This window comes from Pelodiscus sinensis, chromosome 13, assembly GCF_052426305.1.
Source record: "Pelodiscus sinensis isolate ZL-2025 chromosome 13, ASM5242630v1, whole genome shotgun sequence".
NCBI classification, from domain to species: domain Eukaryota; kingdom Metazoa; phylum Chordata; order Testudines; family Trionychidae; genus Pelodiscus; species Pelodiscus sinensis.
Window position 1 is genome coordinate 4,901,446 of NC_143064.1, and position 13,730 is coordinate 4,915,175.

At 39.5% G+C, this 13,730-nt stretch overlaps 1 protein-coding gene across 2 annotated transcripts in view; it reads left to right on the forward strand.

Moving 5' to 3' along the window:
• The window catches only part of PHF6 (PHD finger protein 6), a 47,421-nt gene that overhangs the window by 25,635 nt on the left and 8,056 nt on the right, over positions 1-13,730 (forward strand). The window contains exons 6-8 of one of the 2 annotated variants that reach the window (XM_006135305.5): positions 8,841-9,007; positions 9,164-9,307; positions 12,543-12,647. In XM_006135305.5, the coding sequence (XP_006135367.1) occupies positions 8,841-9,007; positions 9,164-9,307; positions 12,543-12,647 (416 nt within the window). The remainder of the gene's footprint in view (positions 1-8,840; positions 9,008-9,163; positions 9,308-12,542; positions 12,648-13,730) is intronic. The other variant, XM_006135306.5, reaches the window with a different exon arrangement.

Here is a 13,730-nt window from a genome sequence, read left to right on the forward strand (position 1 = left end):
ATTTGAAGCATACTGTCCTCTAAATTCTTGTTCTCATTTCTCACTATTTAGAAATGTTTTATCTAGAAAATAAAATAAATCCAATCCTAAATTAAGCATTTTACTCAAGACACAGAATAGGCTCTTTGATTGTTTTCAGCACCCAACATCATGTATGAGTTGCTATTATTTTTTGTTCGGTGGTAAATGTTTTCATAGCATTTCATCAGTTTTGGACAATTGTATTTATGTTTCAGAAGTTTGGGGCTGAAGTTCAGTTATGCTTATTTTCCTTCTTTACTTGCCATTTTTATCAATGATTTTGGTTGTTTCTGTGGTATGGTTGAAAAATATTTTTTAAATTACTTTACATTTGAGATCTCCAGGTTACGGATGTAAGTGACTAGTCAACTAGTTGACTATCCGATAAGCATAAGCTTAAGTGACTACTCGACTAGTTGCTTCACTCCCCTCCCCCTTGCTGCTTCTGTCAGAGGGAGGGAGCAAAGGGGAGAGCAGCTTAAAAGCCAGTTCCCCCCTGCACCATCTCTGTGTGGGGTAGAGGGTCAGGTGAAGCAAATGTGTCCTTGGTCTTGCACCTCTCTCCCTTTGAAATGTACGATAGCCACTTATTTGTCATCTGAAGAAGTGGGTTGTGCCCACAGAAGCTCATGATACTATTTATATATTTTTGTTAGTCTCTAAGGTGCTACAGGACCATTGTTGTTTTTTAAGTTTTAGAAAGTTTATTAGTTCACAGGGATACAGTGTAGAATAGACTTGTTAGCACAGGAACCAGAAGCAGTTAGTACCGGCCATCTCGGAGAGTGGGGGGCTCAGGCCCTGGGCCCCCTCCCTGTATCGTAAGCCAGGGGTGACTAACTCAGACACCCAGCAACTGGTCCCAGTGCTGCAGCCAACCCCTCCTTTTCCTTTGTCCAGGTTCCCAGACAAAAGGTTTTACCCTCCCACCCTTGCTTAGGCTCTAGTTACAAGAGAGACTTGGCCATTGTGTATGTGCTGGGCTGGGGCAGCCTAGGGCAGCCTCCCCTCAGTGAGAGTCACACCCAGAATTCCCATCCCCATCCAGGCACCGATACAGTGTCCAGGAAAACTGAGGCGCACACACAGTGTTACTACAGAACAGTGCAGGATAGTATAAATTAACATGCAACATAACAAGCGAACACACTGAATACAATCCCCATTTTGTCACATTGGATAAACAATCTCATTTTCCTGCAGTTTGTCCCTTGTTGGATTTTTTGCCATTGGGGTGGACTCCTTGACAGCCTACTGCTAGAGCCAGTTAATGCTTTTAGGGCATTGGTGTAGGAATTCACTTTGTGTATGCTTTGGTATTCTAATTTATGCAGTCAGCCCACATACTTCCTCCTCTTCATTGCAGAGAAGTACCTGGTCTTTCATAAAGCTTGGACTAATCTGAATGCTTGAGTTCTTTTCCAGGCACATTCCTAAAGTAAGGTTTACTGAATATCAGTACTAAAGTACCTGGTTGTGAATATCCTCCAGAATAAGAAAAGAACTTTCAGTAATTTTGCTCTTCTTTCTGACTCTAGATGACAGCTTTCTCAGAGGAATTTCTTGTGAATAATAACCTTGATTGCTAGTATTACTATGAAGATGGTAAATGTATCTCTTCATTCCAGAGTATGGATCAGATTTTTAAAAGTGCTCAACATCCCAATTAGAAAAATAACTGCTGCATGCTTGAGCTCTTCTGAAAATCTGGCCCTTACCTTTGATAAGTTAATGAGATAAGATTTTAAACATATACAGGCAGTCCCCGAGTTATGTGGATCCGACTTATGTCGGATCCCTACATACGAACAGGGCTTTTCTCGCCGGGGAGGACACGGGCAGCAGGACCGCCCAGACACGCCGCGGTCCCACCGCCCGCGTCCTCCGCAGCTTTGCTCCGCCCTGGGCTTCCTGGAATCAGCCACTGGTCAGTTTCAGCAGTGGCTGACTTGGGAACACCTGGGGTAGAGCAGCTGGGGTGCTGCCGGGTTGGTCCCACAGCGCCGTGGTGCGGCGCTGTGGGAACCCACCCGGCAGCTCCCCAGCTGTTCTGTCCCAGGCGTCCAGATTCAGCCGCTGTTGAAACTGATCAGCGGCTGATTCCAGGAAGCCCGGGGCAGAGCAGCTCTGCCTCGGGCTTCCTGTAGTCAGCCGCTGGTCAGTTTCAACAGCGGCTGAATCTGGACGCCAGTTACGACTTACATACAAATTCAACTTAAGAACAAACCTACAGTCCCTATCTTGTACGTAACCCGGGGACTGCCTGTATGTTTATTGGGACTAATTCATGTCCAAAACTAAACTCTGGTATTCTTCAATTTCCCAATGATGTCTTATCCCTTTCAAACTGTACTTATTTTATTGACCAGGAATAGTTCAAGAAAGGAACACAGTAATTCTCCATATCATTCCACTTATCTCTGGCAGTAATAAAATGGAAAATAATAAGAAGCCAAATGACTATACACATTGTTGAAACAAATGCCTGGAAGCTGTGTGGGTCAGAAAACGAAGTGCCTTAGTTACCACAGTAGCTGCACCCAGTGCTGTCAGGGAATTAAAAGGGAATGGTCTTTCAGCAAATGGAAATCTCAAGATTCCCTGAGTCATTGTGCTTTTTATTTCTTCAGATCAGAGAGGAAGTTTTGATCTCATGTAATTCAGAGAGTTCAGCAAGTCCAACTTTTTTCTAGAAAACCCATTCAGAAATAGTATATTCTGTGCCAAAGCAATTATTTTATTCCAAGTTCTGCATAAATGAGATGCTGGCAGGCAAAACATCAAAGATATATTGGCATCAAATTTAGACAATGTTCTGATTTATCTGAGAGATTTGTATTTTTAGTCTGAAGTATTTCTTGACACAGATTCATTTTCTTTAACAGGCACATACTATACCTTTCACCCTGTATAGTTGTCTATTATGCACACGCTTCTCAAGTCACATGTAAAAATCACCAGGGCACCCTAACTCACAAAGTCTAGTTCTCTTGTCTTTCCATTCCTACTGCAGGGTCATTGCTTAATCTTTCTAAGAAGACAGATTAGGCCCAATTAACCAGAGCCACCTTGTTTTGTATCTTTTGTAGACTATTCCTCTATATTCCCAAATTTCTACATGCTCTTAAGTCAATGTGACTAATATGGCTACCCCTCTGAGCCTTAAAATACTTTCATCTTCCCTCCAGCATCACATCTGTTTTGCTCAAATTCAGTTTCAGCTAGGTAGTCTTCATACATGAGCTGATCTCGCCCACACTGGGCCATCTTGTTGGTAGAGGTGTGGGGCTGTATGTGAAGGATAGGAATAGCTAGTGGTGGAGGTGAAGGTGCAGAAGGCATCATTATATGTTGGTTATATTCGGGGCGGCTCATGCGTATAGGCCGACTTGGCGTCGCCTAAGGCACCGTGTTAAATAGGGTGCCCAATGATGATGTCACGCCATTGAGGGCTGTGGAGGCGGGGGCACTGATCGCGCATTCCACCTGGGGCGCCAGCTGCTGGCAGCCCGCCTCGGGCCGCCCTGGGGTATATTGTGCCAAGAAGGACTCAAATCATTTGAACGCATTACCCTAGACTCCTGACACCTCTCAGGTGAGATAGCAGTAGCTCATGGTCAGCAGTGTCACACTGTGCAAAAGCATTCTTAAGTTATATGTAGAAATAATCTGAAACTCTTCCTAATATAAATACTGTTCAGACTATACATTCTTTTGGTTGAAGTCCATGATGTTACTGGTTTTAATGAGGAATCTAGTATATTTGCACATATAAAATAGTAATTGGATTTACAGATGTGGATTTTTAAGCCTTTTCCCCTGAAAATCTCTGTATGCGTAAGAGTCATACTATCAGTTTCCTCTCATCTGGTCTTTCTCCGTTATCAAAAAGATTTCTTGGGGAAAAAAAAGTTGAATATTTTCATCTATAACTTCACATTACTTATTTATTACTGTGACCCGGTAATACTTATTTTCCACTAGTTTTATGTCAGTCTTTCCTAATTTATCCTCACTAGTTGGTTGGATTCTCATTATCAAGTACAGATGCAGAGAAACTGTTTAGTTTTTCTGCCATTTCTTTTCTAGTAAAAATAATTACATTTCTATATTGTGGTTAATTTATTTAAGTCCTCTGATATTTTAAATAGTTTTTATTATCTGTAGCCATCTTTTAGTTTCTACTTTATTTGTGCTTTCTTCTTTTAAACCCCTTTTATTTTATAAAAGTTAATGCTGACTTACTCTGATTTCTAGAAATCCTTCTTTACTTATAAAGTGCTTTAACAATTTAAAACCAAAATGTATGTGTTTTTTGTGTAGATTTCATAAAATAAGCACACTCTTGCAATCTCCAAAATATATAAACGTAGACCATGTATCTACAATACCTCTTGGTAAAATCTCTTCCAATCAGTTTTGCTTCGTACTCTTTTTCTCATCTTGTACTTCTTTTCCTCCTATGTAACTTGCTTTTCTGTGCCAGGTATTGCAGTGCAGAGACCCTGCTAGTAGTTAGATACAGCAGCATTAGCCACCACTTAGTATGTCCTCCTTTTTATTGGTTTGTGTCACAATCTTAAAAGTACTTTAATACAGTTATTTGCATTAAGATTAGGTTTTAAAGAAGGGAAAAGAAATCCCCAACATAATACGACACAATAAAGAATAAACTAGTGGATCTTAACCTCTTCAGTAGCATGACTCCACATTACAACAGGCAGATGTTTCAGGGTCCCCTTCCTTCTGCCTATAACAAAAGGGACACTACCTAAACCCCTTTAAGAGTTGGACATCTAGGTTGACAACTCTTGGAGTCAACTGTTCAACTTTTTATACTGCTAGAATTCTAAGCTACAAATGTGGGGCGCACTCTCACACGCCTGGATTTTGTCATGGCTGCTCTGAAGATAATATGTTCTTGACTAAATCATCTTTATGTGCTTCTGAAAATCAAAATGTCTTCTCTGGAATATGTTATTCTGAGAGCACACGGTGAACCAGGCGTTTAAGACCCCCTGAGATACAGCATTCTAGGTATTTTTGAGGGCAGCTTTTAAAACCGGAGAATTTGCTATGAAAGGCTAATGGGACAGGGAGGGGGGCAAGTGAAGAACATCTAGAGAACCTTAGGGGACTGCACAATATGGGTGGGGCCCATGATAACACTTAATATGGTCAGGGAGGTGTTGAACAACTTTTTGTGTTTCCCTTAGTTCAAGCTGACATGAGAAGTTGGAAACACCCAACCATCAGATGCCAGGGAAACAGGGTAAGCTTGGCAGTGGGCTTGAGGGGAGGGATAGGGCACAAACCAAATTGTCGATTAAATAGTAAAGACTATCCAAGGCGCTGTTGTGTTAAACCTGGTTGCAGGGTTTTATTTTCTGTACTGTTAAACTAGTTCACAGTGCTGTTAATAAGAGAGAAACTGTAATTTCAGTCCTGCAAATTGATGGGCTACCACAGATCCCTGAGTCTGTGTCAAGTCCCTTTGAAATCGGTCCCTAGGTTCACGCTTCCTGTAGGATTGGGGATTAAATCTGTTTTGGATGTTTTTATTTACTTAGATCCACCTTCAGGAAAGGGAAATACAATGTGTGGACTTCTGTGAATTCTGAACTTTATTAGCGAGAATGGTTTGGGGGCAGAAAGGGCTGTTTGAGGAAAGCCGAGGATTCTTATGGTTTATTAATAACACAATTAATTTTGTCAACATATGGTCTATTTACTGTTTAAATCTTTAGTATTAAAATAACATTACAATAGAGTAAATAAAGTACGAAGTAAGTATTTCAGAAAGGATTCTGTCAGGAGCCTGTGACAGTTATTTATAAAAAAGCTGGCTTTCATCTTGTATGTTCATTTTCTTCTTATTATTGACAGTCTATTTTCAGCACTGTCAATAAAATAATGAGCAGCACAGTGTCCTAAGATTCAGGGCAAGTGTTTATGTTAATTATCAAAGACAGAAGTTGGACTAAAAAGTGGAAAAATTATGGCTCATAAGAAATTATAGAGGGTAGTCAAGACTGGAAATATTGATGAATTCTGGTGAAATTTTAAAGTGGGCAAATGGACAGCATGATGATGGCTAAAATTCAGTCTAGACAAATGCACATAGGAAGGATCAGTTTGGACTTTTCAAATACTGATGATATTAAAGGGACACCAATTCACAATCTGCATGTTTTTTTTACCTGTTACAGGAAGCATCTATGGTTACTATAAATGAAAGGTTTAAGGTTAGGATTTGAAAGACTTCAGTATTTTAGCAGAGGATCCAGAATTACATGCATGTGAGGTGCATCGAGATAAAATAGGCTTCTGCTTTTCAGAAGAGCTTCTCAAAAGTACAGGTCTCAGTTGTCACACTCTGTCTGGAGCATGTTTTTTCCTTTGATTTTCACCACTACATAACCATTTTGATTGTGGGCATTTAACAGTTAACCTGAAATGCAAAATAAATTAGGCTAAGAAGTCATCTTTTGTGGCTCTGAAATGTAATGAAATTGTTAAAAGAAAATGTACTGCTCTTTTGCCATCTTGTATGTTGAAGTATGGAATGTGGCATATATACTTGCTAAAGAGTAGTTCATAGTATTGTAGCTATGTTGGTCCTAGAATAGGAAGCACACAAGGTATGGGTGAGCTAATATCTTTTACTGAACCAGTTTCTGTTGGTGAAAGACAAGCTTTTGACAGCTTAATAGCTTTCACCAGCAGAGTTTTTCAATAAAAGGTATTGCCTGCTAAAAAGTAGGTAATGTTGAGCTAGGTTGATGCATTAGGTTTATGTAGAGGCTTGAAAAAAATGTGTATTGTTGATACACCTGGCAAATCTAATCAAATTTGATTTACAGAAACTTGTGAGTTACATAGCTTGTCAAATGCTGGCCTCTTTCAGAATATATAATAGAAAATGCTTTTTAAGCATTATATTTTAGCATAACTTGTGGTGGAAGCCTGTGGATTACTCTTTCTCCTGAATTAAGAGAAGTGCAAGTGTTTCTAGTTCTTTTGGAAACTGGCAGCAGCTACAGTAGAAAGGATACGATAGAAATGATTTCTGTGTTAAGTTTTGGGCCAATGGCTTTGTTGTCTAGGCTAGATTATGGTGGTATGTGATATACCCAAGGGTTAGGAATCAATTTTTGTAAGCCGTAGTTAAGTAAAATAGGTTAACTATCAGGATAAAATACAATGCAGTTAGGTTATGCCATACTAGGACTGGAAAAAACCAGAAGAGTAAAGTTAAATCATCTTATTTGTGGTAAAGTGTTTAGTTTTGAAATTGGAATATCTTGCTAAGATATTGAGGCCAGGCTACCCTGGTGATAGGTGCCCTAGTAATGCCTAATTAAAAAGAAACAGTACATTTATCACTATTGTAAAAAGTGAGAGATCAGACCTTCTGACTTTTGAACCATTCCACGTGAGGGTTCATCTCCATCTTTATATTTTAGATTGTGAAGAGTAGCTTGTCTAGCAATGTGTACAACGCATGGTTCTACAGAAAAATCTAGCTGTGGAATTTGCATTTTGGTCTTTTTATAAAAACACTGAACTTATAAAAGTCTGGCGGGAAAGTTCTCAGCAACTTAGCACAAGAACTGGATAAGTCAGTTGGGCAACAAAGTAAACAAGTTTGAAAGGCTTGCCCTAAGTCTGTGTTAACTGCACATTTTGAATAATCAAAGGAATATTCAAATGTTTGACTACAGCTGGCTGAAGTAATTAAACATTTAGGCTGGTGATTTGCAAGGAGCCTAAGGAAGTTGGGTGATTATCTCCTTTAGGCTCCTTTGATGAAACCAGGCTTATAAGATATGATTTCTAAAAGTTTAGCATTTTATTGGAACCTTTACTTGTGAGTTCTTCTGGTAAAGCAGTTATAAGATTAAGCTGCTGAGAACAGATAGAACCCATATGTCAAAAGAAGAGGATAAAAAAAAATCTAAAGACAATGAAAATCCAACAATATTAACCAGCTTTAACATATTTGTGTTTATATATAATAAATATAAAGTGTCTGTTTAGAATCTTAAATAGTGTGTGAAATTTCAGCAAAAGATCAGAAACCATTTAAGTCATTGGGCTGTAATATTTTTAGTCTCGGGATGAGATTGCACTCCTGGCTATCTGGTTGCTGCCACTAGCAGTAGGGTTAAAAGTATGTTGTAACCAAAATGTTATGTTTGGATTTGTTTTATAATTTATTAATAGAATTGAATGATTTTTACAGTTCTCAATGTTCATTTCACTGGAATGACCAAAATAAGTGAAATTTCCTTTTAAACAAGCTGAGAACGTTTCAAGTATTAAAGCCAGGAGAGAGGCATTTCTTGGTGAATGGCTTAAGATAAAATGTAACTTACATTGGTGTTTGCATCCCTTTAAAAAAAAATCAAATTTCATTCTGGCAAAGAACACTTGGGGGTTCAAAATAAAAGTTCAACTGTTTGAAAGAGGGCAGAAGGTTACATAGAAAAAATTAGGTTACCAATGGACATGGTCAATTTTTGCTTTCACATACGTACTTCACTTTCATTACCTTCAGTGGGATGTGTAAAGTCAGGTTTTAGCCCTGAAATTGAATGGATGTTAAGTGTATTGAATATTTTATAAATCATTTTAAAACATTTTAGACAGTAGTTTTCAGATATGTATTAGATAGCTAAAGGCAAAATTGTAATGAATTGAAAACATATTTTTTTATAAACATGGGCTAGGAAAAAAAGTAAGCCATTTATCACTTTTTCTTACAAATTTTTGTTTCGTTTTTGAGGTTTACTTGATGTTGTTTTCTAATTTCTAAGCAGATTTAGAAGAAGGCGTCAATGAACATGAATTGGAGCCTTCACCTCCCAAAGGAAAAAAGAGGGGTCGTAAGGGAAAGCCAAGAAAAACAAATCTCAAAGGGCAGTCAGAAGATACTAGATCTACATCCTCACATGGCACAGATGAAATAGAAAGCAGTTCCTATGTAAGCAGTAAATATAAATATGCTTAGAAGAAAGTTTAATTAAAAGATTTTGATTAAAACTGGTATCTGAGTCTCCAGTTGGTGGCCAGAGACTTGTTAAATTATGATCTTACTTGGAACCCAGCAGTATATTGTAGTAAAATGTTTTTCTTTCAGAGAGACAGGTCTCCCCACAGAAGCAGTCCCAGTGATACAAAACCTAAATGTGGATTCTGTCATGCAGGTGAAGAAGAAAATGAAGCTCGAGGAAAGCTTCATATATTTAATGCCAAAAAGGCAGCAGCACATTATAAGTGCATGGTAAGTGTGGGTTTTAATTATCTGAATTGCCCTTCTGTATATATTATTACTATAGTACCCTAACATGTAGTTATGTATTAATACAGCCTGTACTTCCAGTAATCTCTCTGATCAGTAAAGTGTTGTGAGCTGAGGAGTTCCTATATTTTCACCAGAGGCAATGTTGATGAAAGTTGACTATGTTTAGAAATGGAGGCATTAGATCAGGTGGGCTCTTCAGCTTATTAAAAATGCTCTACTGTACCTAGGTACATGTACAATGTTTAAAAAACAAAAATGTAACTCCAATAACATTAAACAGTATTGACTAACTAATTACACCTCAAATAAAATACCACTAATGTCCTCTGTCCTCACACCCTCAAAAAAAAAAAAGTGACTGCTAGAGTCAGCTTCCCCTACTTGAAACTCTGCTGCTTAGTGGTCACATCTGTGGAACTAATAGCTCATGTTCATCAGCTGATCACAGTGATTCCAGAAGACCATGAACAAAGACAACAGCTTTTCATGTGGCTAGGCCCTTGATCCAGGTGGGCTGTACAAAAGTCTGCATCTTGAGTTGCACCTGGCAATGAGTAGGTAGCCAGTGCAGCTGTTAGACTGCTGATATAATTTGCTCATATAGCTAGTCTCATTATGCAGAGAGCCACACCTTTGTTGCTGTTGAGTGTTCTTTGTTCTGTTGTATGCATGAGTTCAGAGAAGAAGAGCTGCAATGCTGAGAAGCAGATTAAACTGAAAATATAGCAATAGCCTAACAATAATAGAGCTTACAATATATGAGAGAGTAGATGTTTGTCTTTAAGTGCAACACAAATTTAAGTGTGGAGCCCAAACTGGTACCTCCATAATAAAGGGACATTTCATGTAAAAGGATCACAAAACATCTCATAAAGGAATTAATATATATCCATCTTTGGGGTGAAGACAGCTGTTGTCTAATATTACTGTATATTATTAAAGACAGTTTGGCATAAGAGATTGGCAGTTGTTTTTTGTCAAGGTCCAGATTCCAGAAAAAACATTTTTCATGACCCAATAACAATAATAAATAAATAAATATATTTTGTGGTCAGTTTAAAAGCACCTGGTGCCCCAGATTTGGCCTCAAGTCTGCTTATTGACTACCCTTTGTTTGGGCAGTTCTGTAACCTCCATCACTAGCCATAGAATTTGAGCCTCTTATCTCTAAATTTTATCCCCAATTTCACAGATGGAGAACTGAGGCAAATAGAGATGAAGTGACTTGCCCAATGTAACATAGTTTATGGCAGAAGTAAGAACAGAATTTAATTCAGCTGCACCCATTCTGCTGCCTTAAACCACCTTTACTCCCAAGAGGTCTCCAAGACCTCTCTGAGATGCCGCCCTTTACCAGGACCTAGAAGGTAGATCAGTTATCAGGTCTGTAGCAGCTATTATGGGGAAATACTTCCTGGCTTATGAACTCCTGGTATACAACCCAAATCTTCATGTATAGGTGTTCGAATCCTCCTTGAAGCACCAGAGGTCCTGGCTGCTGTCACTAGAATCTGAGAAAGTGGGTCTAGGTTGTGGTGCTTAGCCAGCATGTGAGTTTGCCCACCTTATGCATCCCTTGTCCTGTGCTCAAGGAGGTGAGGGCAGCCTGGGCATGCTTCTCCCCCTTCAGCTACTCTACTTTGCTTGAGCAGATCTTCCAGGAGGGTGTTTTACACCCTTCACTCTTGGCCCTCTAGAGCTTGTCAGCAAGTTCCTGCCCTGCAAACCCACTATCCCCAGAAGCCTGTGATACACCCACCACCTGAGTTGGCTAGACACCACCCAGCTGATCCACCCCCATACTGACACCAAGTGATGGCAGCTGCTGTAATTTGTGGATCTGCCCCAGATCACAATCCCCTCCTACCCTAGGTCACAACCCAAACTCCTGCACCCCAATCTCCTCCCGTAGGTTACCAACCAAACCCTTGCACCTCAGTCCCCTGCCTTAGATCACAACTGCTTCCTTTACCCAAACTCCCTCCCAGACCCCAAGCTCCCTCCTGCACCCCCAATCCCTTATCTCAAGCTCCCTTCTGCAGCCAACTTCCATCCCAGATCCTGTACCTTCTCCATTAATATCATGGGAAAGTGCAGCCCTCAACCACTTTCCAAAATTTTGGAGTGGCCCCCCGTCAAAGATGATTGCCCACCTCTGTTTTAAACCATGATTTGAGGGTTTCAGCGACTCAGACACAAGTTAGGAGTCTGTTACAAGAGTGGGTGGATGAGGTTCTGTTTGATCATGATGACCCCTTACAACCTTAAAATTTGAGTTCCTCGGGGTGCCATCAACTGATTCCTTGGACTTTGAAGAGCAGGAGCATTGCAGAGTTGTCTGATCAGTGTGCCCATCCAAAACTCATTATGAACCTTTACTCCTCACTCCTGTTTTTGCATTTGTCATCCTTCCAAATTCAATTGTGGCCAGGGTTTTGTGGTTCCTCTCCCTTGGTTGAAGGGGCTGGTCTTGCACAATCCTGAGCCCGCTATACCATGGGTACAAAAAGACAATCTTTCCTACCCTACGGAAGGAGGCACACATCCAGTTGAGGTAGCAGATAAGCAAAACAGAATTGCCCCATCTGAAAGATGACCTGGACTTTTGTGTGACACTTTCCCTACCACTATTTGACTATCCCAATTAGCTGAAATCTTCCAAAAACTTTTACTGCCTATACTCGAGTCTCGTGAGTGCTGTAGGTCTAATTATAAAACAAAATGCATTCAGCCAATAATAGTTGCAGGTAATGGAAACATACTTGGTTGCTACTCCTTGGAAATGTCCCATTGTCACCATTTCAGGCATTACAGGGACACCAATATTGGTAATGTGAGTAAGCTGAATTATTTAGGTGGGGCAATGAAGGGGGGATGAAATATGCTTAACAGAACCAGGGCTTGTCTTCAGCATCTTAATTGACTGCAGTACTCGTTGCTTTGTATATTCTGCATCATAACTATTCCTTAACTACTGCTTTGTCATTCAAAAAAGTCTCTGAAATGTAATAACATATCATTAAAGCAGTCAGGTGGGCATTGGAAGGAATATCCAAATTGCTGATGCACAATTTTTTTCTAGTTCATTGGCAAAGCACTGCTTACCAGCAGATAATTGAGTAGCGTACCTCCCCTTTTGTTGCTCCTGCTCTTTAATTTTCTTATCACCACATATTTATTTCCTAAAATTGTTGTTAATTGCTTTGCTTTACAGCTGTTCTCTTCTGGCACTGTCCAGCTAACAACAACATCCAGGGCAGAGTTTGGTGATTTTGATATTAAAACTGTACTTCAGGAGATCAAGAGAGGGAAAAGAATGGTATGTGTCTGGTTTTGTAAGGAGAGCTTCAGGAATTCTGCTGAGTAGATGTACAATTTTCTCTCTTCCTTATGCGAATAAAAAAAAAGATTTAAAGAAAACAATATAAATATATTGTCAAAGTGTCTCACAATTACTGAGGGCTTTTTAACTATAGCAGCACTTCTCAAACTTTTTGGGCTCCAGAGCCCTTTATATGCGTAAAAATTTATGTAGAGCCCCAGTGGTCCACTGACTGTATGTGTTGTACCTATCGATGTTTCCAGTTTGTCAACCTTGTGGAGCCCCTGGAGATGTCTCGCAGAGCCCAGTTTAAGAAACACTGAACTACAGCATACTTTATCAATTCAGTAGGTTGACCCTTTGGGGACCCTAATAGCAAGGAAGGAACTCAGTTTTTTTCCCCATTCTTTAGAATCTGTATGGCATGACATTGATAAGTAGGTTATGGGAGTGAGTTCTTGTAATTACAGACTTATTTCAAATTTGGTTTTTTTTTGTTTTTTTTAAATGATGGTTAATTCATTCATAACACATTTGAAAAAGACACCAAATCTCTATTGCCAGTTGAAGGAAGATGAATCCCAAGCTTAACTCTGGTGAATTGCATCTTTTTAAATATTTGCCTTGGGGTCTCAAAGACCCCAAATATGTTGCCTTAGTAAAGTCTTTAACTAGAAGAGGAGCCTGACTGTTGGATTCAAATTCACACCCCCTTGGTCTGTTCAGCGCCAGATTTGCTAGTCACTTGGGCATCTGGAAGGTCCATCTTTTCTCCCATGCCTTTGGGCAGAACTAGGCTGAAGTTTGGAGGGGCTTTTCATGATGATGCCACCTGCTTGGGAGGTGTTTTGTCATAATCTTATGTCTGTTGGTGCATGTGTTTGTTTGAAGTGGTCTGATCAGTATATTATGACATTTTAGTGTGAAAATTAGATCATAGAAGGGTCCCAGAATATGCAACAGGCACTGAGGTATGTTTTATAAGTAAAATATGGTGCAATCTGTTTCATTAATATAAAAATTATTAAACATATTGAACTCCATTACCATCTGAACAACTTAATACTTTACTATATCATT